The 15519-nt window shown below is 43.1% G+C and overlaps 1 protein-coding gene across 20 annotated transcripts in view; it reads right to left on the bottom strand.

Moving 5' to 3' along the window:
- Nucleotides 1-15519, bottom strand: part of LOC108518691 (CAAX prenyl protease 2) — a 106967-nt gene that overhangs the window by 7167 nt on the left and 84281 nt on the right. For all 20 annotated transcript variants that reach the window (XM_017857278.1, XM_017857289.1, XM_017857285.1 and 17 more), the window contains 2 exons: nt 15158-15256; nt 976-1051 (listed from right to left, as the gene is read on the bottom strand). In XM_017857278.1, coding sequence (XP_017712767.1) covers nt 976-1051; nt 15158-15256 — 175 coding nt within the window. The remainder of the gene's footprint in view (nt 1-975; nt 1052-15157; nt 15257-15519) is intronic.

Raw genomic sequence — 15519 nt, 5'->3', positions numbered from 1 at the left:
AAACATGGTTCAGTTGCCAGTGATTTCAGGGACACATCTTAGGCCTAAGCATAAACGTGTATGTGTTATAGTTGTGACCCTAGAAAGAGGGATTTACCAACCAAGCATTGGTGCTGAAGTCACAATCCCCACTTCCCTTGACCCAGATACTGTTTTATCTGAAGGACTCAGGATCTGTAGGAGGGCATCCCTGCTAATTCAGCTCTTCCAGAGACGGCAGAGCTAGGCTGCCTGGGTCTGAATTCTGGCTCTGTCATTTACTGGCTGTGTAGCCTTGGGTAAGCTTATTGATACCTGTGGGCCTCAATTTCCTCATATGTAAAATGAGAGTTAATAACAGTACCTATAGCTCCTAGGATTGTTTTGAGAACTAAGAGCATTAGTACATTTTAAAAGCTCAGAATAGTACCTGGCACCTCTGCTAGTGACTGAACGTGAGAGCTGCTGTACCCCTGCTGCTGCAGGCTGGGAAGGCTGTTTTTAAGTATTGCGAGAGACATGTATGGAGAAAAGACTTCGGTATAATTGCCATCACAACACACGCACTGACACTTCCCTATAACACATATTAAGAGTGACGTGGTGCCTGCTCCTGGGAGCAGCCTCCAAATCCCAAATCATAATAGTAACCAAAATGAGGGGAGCTGCAGCGTCAACCCCAGTGATCAAGAAAAGATGTGAAGGAACCACCTGGATTCAGGGCACTGAATCTGCGTATTACCTATCCGCATCCCATCGTGTGCAGCTATCTGTAACTGCACAGACTGTATTACAAATTTCTAGTCCTGTCCTAACATCTTCTGGAGGGAATAACTGCTGCTGCCTTGAAGACCCACAGTGGCAGCAATAGCCCACTAAATTGCAGAAGGACGCCGCTGTAGTAGTAGGTACAGTGGAATAGTCTGAAAGTTTGAACTCACGTTTTTTACTTCCCCAGCTGCAGTCCAGGGCTTACTTGAAAAGCTAAAACCTTACCTGCTAGGAGCTCCCGGCTGCTGTTATCAGGTACATCCTCAGTGCCCTGGGCTGAGTCCTTTTTCTCTAGGGTTAGCTGTTTAAAAAAATTAGAAGTCCTAAGTGAGTTTTGCAGAAACATGAACGAGCCCTAGTGAAACAGGCGTGTGCCTGGTGGCTTCACTGACCTCACAAGGTTGTCTGCCCTCACCTGGAACTCCTTCTTCCTCCTGGCTCATGAATCCCCCTCCCCACCCTCCAGTCTTCAGGGTTTCCCTCTGTGGATGCTTCTGCACTCTGGCCACTCACGGTACAGCCTTTCTTCTCTGAGCTCCAGTCTCTTAGCTACTGCCTGCCCATTCCTCGGGCTCTGCCTACTCTGCAAGTATCCTGTGTGCCCGTTCATCAAGTAATGTGCATATGTCCATTTTCTACACCCTAAACCCCTTCAATGGCAAGGGCCATCATGCCTGTATCACTTTACAGCTACCTGAGTGCCTTACACAAGGTAAGTTTGAGAAAGCAAACCTGGGAAGCCACAGGTTGTGTCATCTGTAGCCTCCTAGAGCCCTGCCACACTGGTTAGTTCAATAATTTGCACAGAGAAAAAGAGATTCTTACTGAGACTAGGACCCAATTCTCCCAGCTCCTTTTCAAGAATACAGATATATAAAAATAGATATCCTCTTCTCAAAATTAAAAATTTGTGGCCCGGCGTGGTGGCTCATCCCAGCACTTTGGGAAGCCAAGGCAGGCGGATCACCTGAGGTAAGGAGTTCGAGACTAGCCTGGCCAACATGGTGAAACCCCCGCCGTACTAAAAATACAAAATTAGCTGCCATGGTGGCAGGCGCCTGTAATCCCAGCTACTCAGGAGGCTGAGGCAGGAAAAATTGCCTGAACCTGGGAGGTGGACGTTGCAGGAGCTGAGATCAGCGCCATTGCACTCCAGCATGGGTGATGAGTCAGACTCCATCTCAAAAAAAAAAGAAAATTAAAAAATTGTGCTTCCTGGCCAGGTGCAGTGGCTCAAGCCTGTAATCCCAGCACTTTGGGAGGCTGAGGCGGGAGGATCACAAGGTCAGGAGATAGAGACCATCCTGGCTAACACGGTGAAACCCCACCTCTACTAAAAATACAAAAAAAAAAAAAAATTGCATTGGGAGTTATACCTAATGTAAATGACGAGTTGATGGGTGCTGACGAGTTGATGGGTGCAGCACACCAACATGGCACAAGTATACATATGTAACAAACCTGCACGTTATGCACATGTACCCTAAAACTTAAAAGTATAATAATTTTTTAAAAAATACAAAAAAATTAGCCGGGCGTGGTGGCGGGCGCCTGTAGTCCCAGCTACTCAGGAGGCTGAGGCAGGAGAACTGCGTGAACCCGGGAGGCGGAGCTTGCAGTGAGCCAAGATGGCGCCACTACACTCCAGCCTGGGCGACAGAGCAAGACTTCATCTCAAAAAAAATAAAAATAAAATAAAATTTGTGCTTCCCAGGAACAAAAGTGAAAAAATCCACAAGAATGGGTGAAAACGTTTACAAATCATACCTGTTAAGGAACTTTTATCCAAATTAAAGAACGCTTTTAAAAATTTATTTATAGGCCAGGCACGGTGGCTCACGCCTGTAATCCCAGCACTTTGGGAGGCTGAGCCAGGCGGATCATGAAGTCAGGAGTTTGAGACCAACCTGACCAACACGGTGAAGCCCCGTCTCTACTTAAAATACAAAAATTAGGCATGGTGGCTCACACCTGTAATCCCAGCTACTCAGGAGGCTGAGGCAGAAGATTCACTTGAACCCAAGAGGCAGAGGTTGCAGTGAGCCGAGATCACTCCACTGCACTCCAGCCTGGGCGACAGAGTAAGAATCCGTCTCAAAAAAAAAAAATGTATATTTTTTGTAGTGACGTGGTCTCACTGTGTTGCCCAGGCTGGTCTTAAACTCCTGGGCTCAAGTGATCCTCCCACCTCAGCCTCCCGAAGTGCTGGGATTACAAGTATGAGCCACCATGCCTGGCCCAGGGTAAAGAACTCTCATAACTCAGTAATTTAACAAACCAATTTAAAAGTGGGCAAAAGATCTGAATAGACATTTCTTCAAAGAAGATATACAAATGGCCAGTAAACACATGGAAAAGATACTCAGCATCAATATTCATTAGAGAAATGCAAATCAAAACCACGAAATTACTTCACATGCACTAGAATGGCAATAAGAAAAATAATGACAACAGTTAATGAGGGTATAGAGATATTGGAAGCATCACACAGTGCTGGCAGGAATGTAAAATGGTGCAGACCGTGGAAATCGGCTAGAAAGTTCTTTAAAAAGTTAAAACATAGTGTTACCATATGACTCAGCAATTCTACTCCTAGATAGATACCCAAGAGAGTTACAGGCATGTCCACACAAGTGTTCGTAACAGCATATTCATAATAGCTAAAAAGTGGAAAAAAACTTGTGTTAATCAACTAATTAATGGATAAAATGTGGTATATCCATACAACGGACTATTATTCAGCCATAAAAATGGATGAAATTGTTATATGTTATATGGTACAACATAGATGAACCTTAGAAACACGCTAAATGAAAGAAGTCACATAAAGGCCCTATGTTGTATGGTTCCATCTATATGAAGTGTCCAGAATAGGCAAATCCACAGAGATGGGAAGTATACTAGTGGTTGCCAGGGACTGAAGGGAGACGGGAACTGGGACTCACTGTGAACAGGTACTGCTAATGGCATGATGGAGATGTTCTGTAATTTAGTGGTGATGGCTGCACAGCACAGTGAATATACTTAATGAGTTTTATTCTTTAAAGTGGTAAATTTTATGGTATATGAATTATCTCCGTAGGAGACCTATCATATATTGTTTACTAAAATAAGTTTTAGTTCCCAAGTAATTACATTCCGAGGAACATAGGAAGGGCAAAAGTAATCCTAAAGACGTGAAGAAACAGGATATTCTCTAAACATTTTTATCTTGAGAGAGAATTTTTTTTTTCTTTTTGCTTTAGCTTGGAAAATTTCATGTCATAGATAAATCTTTCTCCTATCTTGAAATTGGTCTTACCAAGGAACTACCCACATTGAGATATGAAGCTCTGGGCCTCTCTGGGAGCCTTGCATACTCTTCATTAATCACCTGGTTCCCCAGATAAGACAGCCCTGACCTCAGGATACACTTCCTTGGATTTAACATTCTATGGGACATTTATTTCTAGTCTACCCCTCCCCCCACCCACCGGAAACAATGCCTTTCCTTAGAAAATTGCCTCCTTGTTACTACTCCTGCTCATTCTGGGTTTAAATTCTCAGTCCCTACATACACCTATGACACTAAACCCTGGAGTACTATCTTGTTCACTCCATCCTGGCCCACTGTCTCTGTTCCAACATTCAAGCTTAGAATATCCACTCTTAGCCAGGTGCAGTGATGCACTCCTGTAGTTCCAGTTACTCAGGAGGCTGACACAGGAGGATCACTTAAGCCCAGGAGTTCGAGGCTGTAGTGCACCATGATCACACCTATGAATAGTCACCGCACTCCAGCCTGGGCAACATAGCGGGAACCTGTTTCTAAAAAAATAAAAACAAAAATAATACCCTTTCCATTCCTGCATGACCTTTCCCTGAATATATTCACTCTAACTACACACTCCCTCATTTTTTCAGTTCCTCAATAGAGCATATAATAGATGATTTTCTTCCCTATTACTCAAGAGGTCAGCTATTCTACCTTTCCTGTTTAGAAATGTAAACAAAATGGCCCAGAGATGAAAGAATTTGACCTATCATCCTTAGTCTTGTAGTTCTAGCTGAAGCCACTGGGTGCCACTCTTGTACTGCTAACAAGTTAGTTATCACTAAATGGCCATTACCAGAGGGAAACCTGATGAGGATGTTGAGTGGAGAAGCATCGGTTCTACTCAATGACCTGGATCACTCATCTGCCCTGGGCTTGCAACCCAGTCCATGTGTTAACAATATTACCAGGCTTCAGGGCCAGGAGATCTCAGTACAAATTCTAGCCTTACTATTTACTGACTATGTGATTCTGGGCAAATTATGAAAGTTCTGTAATCAGTTTCCTCATCTTTAAAGTGGGGAAACTATGACCTAACTTATAACATCTTTGCAGAGATTAAAATGAAAATCTCAGCACAGATTAGGGATTCAGTAAGTGTTCCTTCTTTCCAAGACCTATGACTACTGGTAAGACCTTGAGTTCACTAGCCATCTGTCAAATTAATTGGGCTATGAATGGCCCTGAGGCTATGAGCCATGACTATAGCAAAAGAACAGGGTAAAAGAGGTCAGATCTTTTTTTTTTTCTTTTTTTTTGAGACAAGAGTCTTGCTTTGTCACCCAGGCTGGAGTGCAGTGGCACGATCTTGGCTCACTGCAACCTCCACCCCCTAGGTTCAAGCAATTCTCATGTCTCACCCTCCTGAGTAGCTGAGACTTACAAAGCGTGTGCCAGCAGGCCCAGCTACTTTTTTTTATTTTTAGTAGAGACAGGGTTTTGCCATGTTGGCCAGGCAGGTTTCAAACTCCTGACCTCAAGTGATCCACCTACCTTGCCCTCCCAGAGTGCTGAGATTACAGGAGTGAGCCACTGCGCCTGGCCCAGATTACCTTTTTTAGGTCTTACTGGGATACTACAGAGGCCCAAGTAAAAGGAATTCAGAGGCTGAAACACTCCTAGATCCTGAGGAGTCCCTCTGCCCATATATCCTGGGTCCTATGATAACAGCACATGCCTTACCCTGAACCTGTCCCTAGAAAGCTGAAGATGCAGATGGCTGTAGTGAACTGCATTCTCCCCCACCCCAAATATGTCCAAATTCTAACCCCCAGAATTTGTGAATGTGAGCTTGAGAAAAGTCTCAAATTGTAATTCCGGATCGCAGGATGGGATCAGCCTGGATTTAGGGTGGGCCCTAAATCCCTAATTACCCGCCTGTAATCCCAGCACTTTGAGAGGCCAAAAAGCAGCCAGATCACCTGAGGTTAGGAGTTCAAGACTAGCCTGGCCAACATGGCAAAACCCTGTCTCTACTAAAAATACAAAAATTAGTCGGGCATGGTGGCAGGGGCCTGTAATCCCAGCTACTCGGGAGGCTAAGGCAGGAGAATCACTTGAACACAGGAGGCAGAGGTTGCAGTGAGCTGAGATGGTGCCACTGCACTCTAGTCTGGGCGACAGAGCAAAACTCAGTCTCAAAAAAAAAAAAAAAAAAAAAAAAAAAAAAAAAAAGCACAGATTTGAGAGAGAGGGAGAAAGCAATGTGAAGATGGAGTTGCAATTTGGAGTTATGCAAGCTACAAGAAACCAAGGAACAGTTTTTATCAGAAGCTAGAAGAGGCAAGGCAAGGAAGCACTCTCCTCTAGAAACTTTGGAGGGAGTGTGGCCCTATGAACACCTTGATTTTGGACTTCTGGCCTCCAGAACTGTGGCAGAATAAATTTGGGTTGTTCTTAAACCTTCAAGTTGATGTTCATTTCTGACAGCATTCCCAGGAAACTGATACAATGGATTTTAGCTTTATTTGCGCAAGGCATGGACAGCAGCTTTCCAAGTCGGAGGGAAACTGGCAAGAGTATGTGCCGTGAAGCAGCTGAAAGGAACAGCAGACGCATTCCTGGGAAATGCATCCTAGAAAGCACAGCCAGCCATGAAAGGTGTGGTGAAGGGAGCACTGACAGCTTTACTGCTGCTCTGTGCCTCTCTGGTCACACTGAAAAGGAGGATGGTCAAGTCCACGAGATGCTTTGATTCTCGGGTGCCTGGGCACCTGAACTTCCCCACCCAATCAGGCAAGCAGAAGTACAAGGGGCAGAGTAGATGCAGTAGAGGTACCAAAGGCCCTGTTACTCATTTTCTTAGAAATAGTGTCTATAGTTTTTATAACTATTGAGATATAAACAGAGTAAACTGCATATATAGAAAATGTACAATTTTTTTCTTTTCTTTTTTTTTTTTTTTTGAGGCAGTCCCACCCTGTCGCCCAGGCTAGAGTGCACTGGCATGATCTCAGCTCACTGCAACCACTGCCACCCGGGTTCAAGCAATTCTCCTGTCTCAGCCACCCAAGTAGCTGGGATTATAGTGGTCTGCCACCACGCCTAGCTAATTTTTAAAACATTTTTAGTACAGACGGGGTTTCACCATCTTAGCCAGACTGGTCTTGAACTCCTGACCTCGTGATCCACCCACCTCGGCGTCCCAAAGTGCTGGAATTACAGGCTTGAGCCACTGTGCCTGGCCGAAAATGTACAATTTTTAAGTACACATGTACATACCTGTGAAACCATCACTGTCAACATAATGAACATACTCATCTCCCTGCAAGTGTCCCGCTGTCCTTTATGATAATTCCCTCCAACTCTTCCACCTCCCATCCTCTAGTAACCACTGACCTGTATAGATTAGTTGGCATTTTATAGAATTCTATGTAAGTGCAACCAAACAGTATGTACTCCTTTATTTCTCCATTTTTTCACTCGCCATGCTATTCAGAGATTCATCCATGTCACTGTGTGTATCAATAGTTCTTTCCTTTTATTGCCACATAGTATTCCTTTATATGAATCTATTACAATTTGTTTATCCATTTCCCTGTTGATACTGGGTTGTTTCTCATTTTGGGGGCTACAACAAAAGCGCCATGAAGATTTGTGTACAAGTCTTTGTGTGGAGACATGCTTTCATTTCTCTTGGGTAAATACCTAGGAGTGAAAGAACTATTTGGTCATATGATGGGTGTATATTTAACTTTTTAAGAAACTGCTGTTCTCCGAAGTGCTTGTACCATTTTTCATTTCCACAGTGTATGTGAGTTCATTCTTCCACATGCTTGTCAACATGTGGCATAGTCAGTCCTTTTATTCCAGTGGTGTGAAATGATTACTTCATTGTGGTTCTTTGAACTTTTGTTGAGACGGATGATGTTGGGCATCTTACGTCTTTTTTTTGTTTTTTTTTGACTTTTTTTTTTTTTTTTTGAGACGGAGTCTCGCTCTGTCGCCCAGGCTGGAGTGCAGTGGCTGGATCTCAGTTCACGGCAAGCTCCGCCTCCCGGGTTCACGCCATTCTCCTGCCTCAGCCTCCGGAGTAGCTGGGACTACAGGCGCCTGTCACCTCACCCGGCTAGATTTTTGTATATTTTAGTAGAGACGGGGTTTCACCGTGTTAGCCAGGATGGTCTCGATCTCCTGACCTTGTGATCCGCCCGTCTCTGCCTCCCAAAGTGCTGGGATTACAGGCGGCATCTTATGTCTTTATCTGCCATTTGTGTATCTGTAGCTTCTTTTGTGAAGTGTGTTCAAATATTTTGCCCATTTAAAAAAACTGGGTTGTGTTATTAATGAGTTTTAAGAGTTCTTTATATATTGAGGAATATTATGGTAAGATTTTTAAACATTCAATTTTAAAAACAGATACAGTACTATCAGGTACATGGGGTACTTCTTCTTGAGTGAACTTCGTATCATTCAATGAATTTGTCCATTTCATCTAAGTTGTCAAATGTAAAGTTGTTCAGAATATTCTGATAATCCTTTTAATATCTGATGCTACCTTTCTGATTTCTGATAGTGACAATTTGGGTTCATTCTTTTTATTCTGATTAGTCTGGCTAAATGTTTATCAATTTTGTTAATCTTCTAAATGAGCCCCTTTTAGTTTCATTGATTTTCTCTATTGTTTTCTGGTTTCTATGTTACTGATTTCCATTCTGATCTTTATTATTTCATTTCTTCTGTTTAATTTGTGTTTAATTTGCTCTTCTTATTCCAGTTTCAGTTGGAAAGTGGTATCATGGATTTGAGCCTTTTCTTCTTTTCTAACACAGGCATTTTCCCCTCTAAATACTACATCAGCTGCATCCCACAAATTTTGATAATTTGCTTTTCCATTTAATTAAATTAAAATATTTCTAATATCGCTTTGATGTCTGTGTTTAACTCATAGGTTATTTATTAATGTGTCATTTAGTTTCCAAATATTTAGGGATTTTCTAGATATCTTTCTGTTACTGATTTTGCTGTAATAATTCTATTATAGTCAGAAACATACTTTTATGACTTAGATCCTTTAAAATGTATTGAGACATATTTAATGCCTTAGAATATGTTCTATCTTGCTAAAAGTGCCTTATGCACTTGAAAAGAATGCATATTCTTCTTCTGTGGCTGAACAGAGTGTTTTTATAAATGCCAGTTAGGTCAAAGTGTTTGAAAGCATTGTTCTGACTTTGTCTCTACTTATCAAAACTATCAATTATTGAGAGAATTATTGTTGAAATCTTGAAATATAATTTTGGATTTGTCTATTTCTCCTTATATTTCTATTAGTTTTATGTATATTTAATTTATTTATTTTTGAGGCAGGGTCTCGCTGCCACCTAGATTGGAGTGTAGTGATGTGATTTTAGCTCATGGCAACCTCTGCCTCCTGGGCTCATGCAATTCTTCTACCTCAGCCTCCCAAGTAGCTGGGACTACAGGCATGAGCCACCATGCCTGGCTAATTTTTCTCTTTTTTTTTGTAGAGACGGGGTTTTGCCATGTTACCCAGGCTGGTCTTGAACTCCTGGGGTCAAGTAATCCACCTGCCTCGGCTTCCCAAAGTGTTGGGATTACAGGCGTGAGCCATCGTTCCCAGCCCCCCGTATCATGGTTTTATTTGTTTCACTGTCGCCCAGGCTGAAGTGCAGTGGTGTGATCTTGGTTCACTGCAACCTCTGTCTCCCGGGTTCAAGCAATTCTCCCGCCTCAGCCTCCTAAGTAGCTGGGATTACAGGTGCATGTCGCCACACCCGGCTAAGTTTTGTATTTTTAGTAGAGATGGGGTTTCACTATGTTGGCCAGGCTGGTCTCGAACTCCTGACCTCAGGTGGTCCATCTACCTCGGCCTCCCAAAGTGCTGGGATTACAGGCGTAGCCACCACACGTGGCCTGTATCATGTTTCCCTCCACCCCCCACCGCTGCCCTGCGCTTCCCCAAGACACAGTCTCACTCTGTCGCTCTGGCTTGAGTATAGTGGCATGATCTCAGCTCACTGCAACCTCTGCCTCCTGTATTCAAGCAATTCTCCCTCAGCCCCCCCACCCCCTCCGAGTAGCTGGGATTATAGGGTGTGCGCCACCATGCCAGGCTAATTTTTATAATTTTAGTAGAGATGAGGTTTCACCATGTTGGCCAGGCTGCTCTCAAACTCCTGACCTTGTGATCCCCCCACTTTGGCCTCCCACAGGCATGAACCACAGTGCCCGGCCTGTATCATGTATTTTAAAGCTCTCTTAACATGTGCATGAAAGAGGAAAAAAAGAAAAAAAAAAAGTGCATGAATGTTTATGACTATTGTCTGTGATTAATTGATCTTTTCATTATTATGAAATCACTCTCTTAATCCCGGGTAATATGCTTTGATCTGAAATCTACTTTGATATTACAGTAGCTTCTTCAGCTCTATTTTATTAGGGTAAGCATGGCATATCTTTTTCTATACTTTGAATTTTTTTCTGTCTTTATATTTAAAGTGAGATTCTTGTACATGCATGTTGTTGGCTCTTGCTTCTTTACCCAGTCTAACAGTCTCTGCCTTTGTGTGTGTGTGTGTGTGTGTGTGTCATTATACTTTAAGTTCCAGGGTACATGTGTACAACGTGCAGGTTACATATGTATACATGTGCCATGTTGGTGTGCTACACCCATTAACATTAGGTATTTCTCCTAATCCTATCCCTCCCCCCTCCCCCAACTCCATGACAGGCCCCGGTGTGTGATGTTCCCCACCCTATGTCCAAGTTTTCTCATTGTTCAGTTCCTACCTATGAGTGAGAACATGCGGTGTTTAGTTTTCTGTCCTTGCAATAGTTTGCTCAGAATGATGGTTTTGCTCAGAAAGATGGTTTCCAGCTTCATCCATGTCCCTACAAAGGACATTAACTCATCTCTTTTTTATGGCTGCATAGCATTCCATGTGTATATGTGCAACATTTTCTTAATCCAGTCTATCATTGATGGACATTTGGGTTGGTTCCAATCTTTGCTATTTTGAATAGTGCCACAATAAACATATGTGTGCATGTGTCTTTATAGCAGCATGATTTATACTCCTTTGTGTATATAACCAGTAATGGGATCATTGGGTCAAATGGTATTTCTAGTTCTAGATCCTTAAGGAATTGCCACACTGTCTTCCACAATGGTTGAACTAGTTTACAGTCCCACCAACGTGTAAAAGTGTTCCTATTTCTCCACATCCTCTGCAGCACCTGTTGTTTCCTGACTTTTTAATGATTGCCATTGTAACTGGTGTGAGATGGTATTTCATTGTGGTTTTGATTTGCATTTCTCTGATGGCCAGTGATGATGAGCATTTTTTCACGTGTCTGTTGGCTGCATAAATGTCTTCTTTTGAGAAGTGTTTGTCTGTATCCTTCGCCCACTTTTTGATGGGGTTGTTTTTTTTCTTGTAAATTTGTTTAAGTTATTTGTAGATTCTGGATATTAGCCCTTTGTCAGATGGGTAGATTGCAAAAATTTTTCTCCCATTTTGTAAGTTGCCTGTTCACTCTGATGGTAGTTTCTTTTGCTGTGCAGAAGCTCTTTAATTAGATCTCATTTGTCTATTTTGGCTTTTGTTGCCATTGCTTTTGGTGTTTTAGTCATGAAGTCCTTGCCCATGCCTATGTCCTGAATGGTATTGCCTAGGTTTTCTTCTAGAATTTTTATGGTTTTCTAGAGTTTTTATGGTTTTAGGTCTAACATTTAAGTATTTAATCCATCTTGAATTAATTTTTGTATAAGGTGTAAATCTCTGCCTTTTAATTGGATTATTCAGACCATTTACTTTTTTTTTTTTTTTTTGAGACAGGGTCTCACCCTGTCACCGAGGCTGGAGTGCAATGGTGCAATCCTGGTTCACTGCAACCTTTGCCTCCCATTCTCAAGTGATCCTCCCTGCCTCAGCCTCCCAAGTGGCTGAGACTACAGGTGCGCACCACCATACCGAGCTAATTTTTTTTCCTTCTTTTTGAGACGGAGTCTCGCTCCGTCGCCCAGGCTGGAGTGCAGCGGCGCAATCTCGGCTCACTGCAGGCTTTGCCTCCTGGGTTCAAGGGATTCTCCTGCCTCAACCTCCCCAGTAGCTGGGACAACAGGTATGTGCCACCACACCCAGCTAATTTTTGTATTTTTAGCAGAGACAGAATTTCACCATGTTGGCCAGGCTGGTCTCAAACTCCTGGCCTCAAGTGATCCACACCTGCCTTGGCCTCCCAAAGTGCTAGGATTGCAGGCATGAGCCACTGTGCCCAGCCTCAGCTATTTTTTTTTTTTTTTTTGAGACGGAGTATCGCTGCAATGCCTAGACTGGAGTGCAGTAGCGTGATCTTGGCTCACTGCAACCCCCGCTTCCTGGGTTCAGTCTCCCAAGTAGCTGGGACTACAGTGTGTGCCAACACGCCTGGCTAATTTTTATATTTTTAGTAGAGACAGGGTTTCACCATATTGGCCAGGCTGCTCTCGAAGTCCTGACCTCAAGTGATCCATCCACCTTGACCTCATAAAGTGCTGGGATTACAGACGTGAGCCACCGTACCTGGTCTAATTTTTTAATACTTTGTAGAGACAGGGTTTCACCGTGTTGGCCAGGCTAGTTTTGAACTCCTGAGCTCAAGCAATCTGCCTGTCTTGACCTCCCAACGTGCTGGGATTACAGGCTGAGCCACTGCACTTGGCAAGACCATTAACATTTAATGGAATAGTTGATATGATAGGGTTTAAATATATCGTCTTCATAAGTGTTTTCTATTAGTCTCATGTGTTCTTTGTTCTCTTTTCCTCATTTTCTGCCTTCTTTTTTGGAGACAGAGTCTCACTCTGTTGCCCAGGCTGGAGTACAGTAGCGCGATCTCGGCTCACTGCAACCTCTGACCCTGGGCTTCAGGCAATTCTCCTGCATCAGCTTCCCAAGGAGCTGGGACTACAGGTGCGAGCCACCATGCTGGGCTAATTTTTATTTATTTTTTATTTTTTTAGTAGAGATGGGGTTTCACAATGTTGGCCTTGAACTCCTGACCTCAAGTGATCCGCCCAACTCAGCCTCCCAAAGTGCTGGAATTAGAGGTGTGAGCCACTGCACCTGGCCATTCTGTCTTTTGGGTTGAGTTTTTATGATTCTCATTTTATTTCCTTTTATTTCCTTTTCTGACTTACAACTCCTTGTTGTGTTATTTTGTTTTATTTATTTATTTTGAAACAGAATTTCACTCTTGTTGCCCAGGCTGTAGTGCAGTGGTGCAATCTCGGCTTACTGCAACCTCCGTCTCCCAGGTTCAAGTGATTCTCCTGCCTCACTCGCCTGAGCAGCTGGGATGAGAGGCACGCACCACCACACCCGGCTAATTTTTGTATTTTTAGTAGAGATGGGGTTTCGCCATGTTGGCCAGCCTGGTCTCAAACTCCTGACCTCAGGTGATCTGCCCGCCTCGACCTCCCAAAGTGTTGGGATTACAGCCGTGAGCCACCACGCCCGGCCTTGTTGTGTTATTTTAATGGTTCCTTTTATTTATTTGTTTTTGAGACAGTGTCTGGCTCTGTCACCCAGGTGGAGTACAGTGGCACATTCTTGGGTCACTGCAGCCTTGACCTCCCAGGCTCAAGCAATCCTTCCACCTTAGCCTCCCAAGTAGCCAGAACTACAGGTGTATGTCACCATGTCTGGCTAATTTTTTTTTTTTTTTTTTTTGTAGAGACAGGGTTTCACCATGTTGTCCAGTCTGGTCTTGAACTCCTGAGCTCAAGCGATCCACCTGTCTTAACCTTCCAAAGTGCTGGGATTACAGGAGTGAGCCACCATGTCCAGCTGGTTCCTTTTATTTTTAATTTATCAGTTTACCTTCAATTAGTATTATATCACTCCACATATAGTATAATACCTTACAATAGTATATTTCCATTTCTTTCCTCTTGGTCTTTGTGCTATTATTGTCATATATTTTACTTCTCCATAGGTAATAAATATTATAATACAGTGTTACTATTTGTGCTTTAAAAAGTCAATTATGGCAAGGACGTAAAGGATGTAAAGGATGAGTTGATGGGTGCTGACGAGTTGATGGGTGCAGCACACCAACATGGCACAAGTATACATATGTAACAAACGTGCACGTTATGCACATGTACGCTAGAACTTACAGTATAATAATAATTTAAAAAAAAAAAAGTCAATTATGGGCTGGGCACAGTGGCTTGAGCCTGTTATCCCAGTACTTTGGGAGGCCAAGGTGGGCAGATCACCTGAGGTCAGGAGTTTGAGAACAGCCTGGCCAACATGGTGAAACCCCGTCTCTACTAAAAATACAAAAATTAGCCTGGCGTGTTAGTGGGCGCCTGTAGTCTCAGCTACTCGGGAGGCTGAGGCAGAAGAATCGCTTGAACCTGGGAGGCAGAGGTTGCAGTGAGCCGAGGTCATGCCACTGCACTCCAGCCTAGGCAACAGAGGGAGACTCCATCTCAAAAAAAAACAAACCAAAAAAACCCCCCCCCAAAAAAACAAAAAAAAAATCCACTTTTATCTTTTCACCTTTTTGGATGCTGGAGATCTAGAATTTCCTTAAGTTGGGGTCTTTACCCTCAAGGAGGTCAAATAGCTTTTAACTGGTTTTGTGATGGTCTCCTCTAATGAGTGAAGGGAGATCCTAGCAGGAAATTCTGTTTCTCCAGATTCCAGGTGTAGCTGGTAGTAGTCGTCTAACTGAAGCCCACTTTTCTGGCTCTCTTGGCTCCAGTCAGTAGGATCGACTTATCTGGAACTAAAATTATAGGATGAATAAATAAGAGAGATTAAAGATGAAGTTATCCTACAGTGTCTTCTGGACAAGATGGTGTAACAGGGACTGAATCTACCCTCCTGCCTGAAATAACAAAAATCCTGGATACAACGTATGAAACAACGGCTTTCAAGATATTGGACACCAGGCAACCAGTGGGATAGTCATTCCTGAGAGACAGAAAACAGATGGTTTTGTTTCACAGACTTCCTTGCTGAAAGGCTGACCTCAGATTATGCAGTCTGAAACACTTGTACCTACCCACCCTCAATTCAGGATTCCCATATATCAAAATGGAAGATTCCCACCAAAGTACTGATTATTTACACTTACCTGCTTCACCTCACATGAGCAGTGGTGAAGAAATTGGTGCTGAGTGATCTCACGAAATACTTTGTGCAGTTTGGTTTCAAACTCTTGTGTGTCAGCTGCCTAAAATGGGCCAGAAATAGAACATGCTGAGTTCCAATACTGGAAACCAAGGGGGGAAGTTCTCACACAAAGTTTATACAGGGAGAAGAGGAGGCAGATAGTAGGCAAGCCATTAAAGTTAGGAGTTTTCTTAGTCTTCATGAAGGCAGGACAGGTAAAAAGAAGGCCTGAGCTACTTGGTATAAGACAAGCAGTTGTGACTCCTATATGTCTTCCCACTTCTGTCATCTAAGCAAGATCCTTCAAAGAAGGTCTTTGTTCTC

This window comes from Rhinopithecus bieti, unplaced genomic scaffold, assembly GCF_001698545.2.
Source record: "Rhinopithecus bieti isolate Rb0 unplaced genomic scaffold, ASM169854v2 scaffold_44159, whole genome shotgun sequence".
Taxonomy (NCBI): Eukaryota; Metazoa; Chordata; class Mammalia; order Primates; family Cercopithecidae; genus Rhinopithecus; species Rhinopithecus bieti.
The sequence above is the reverse complement of the archived record's forward strand: the minus strand, read 5'-3'. Positions and strand labels throughout refer to the sequence as shown.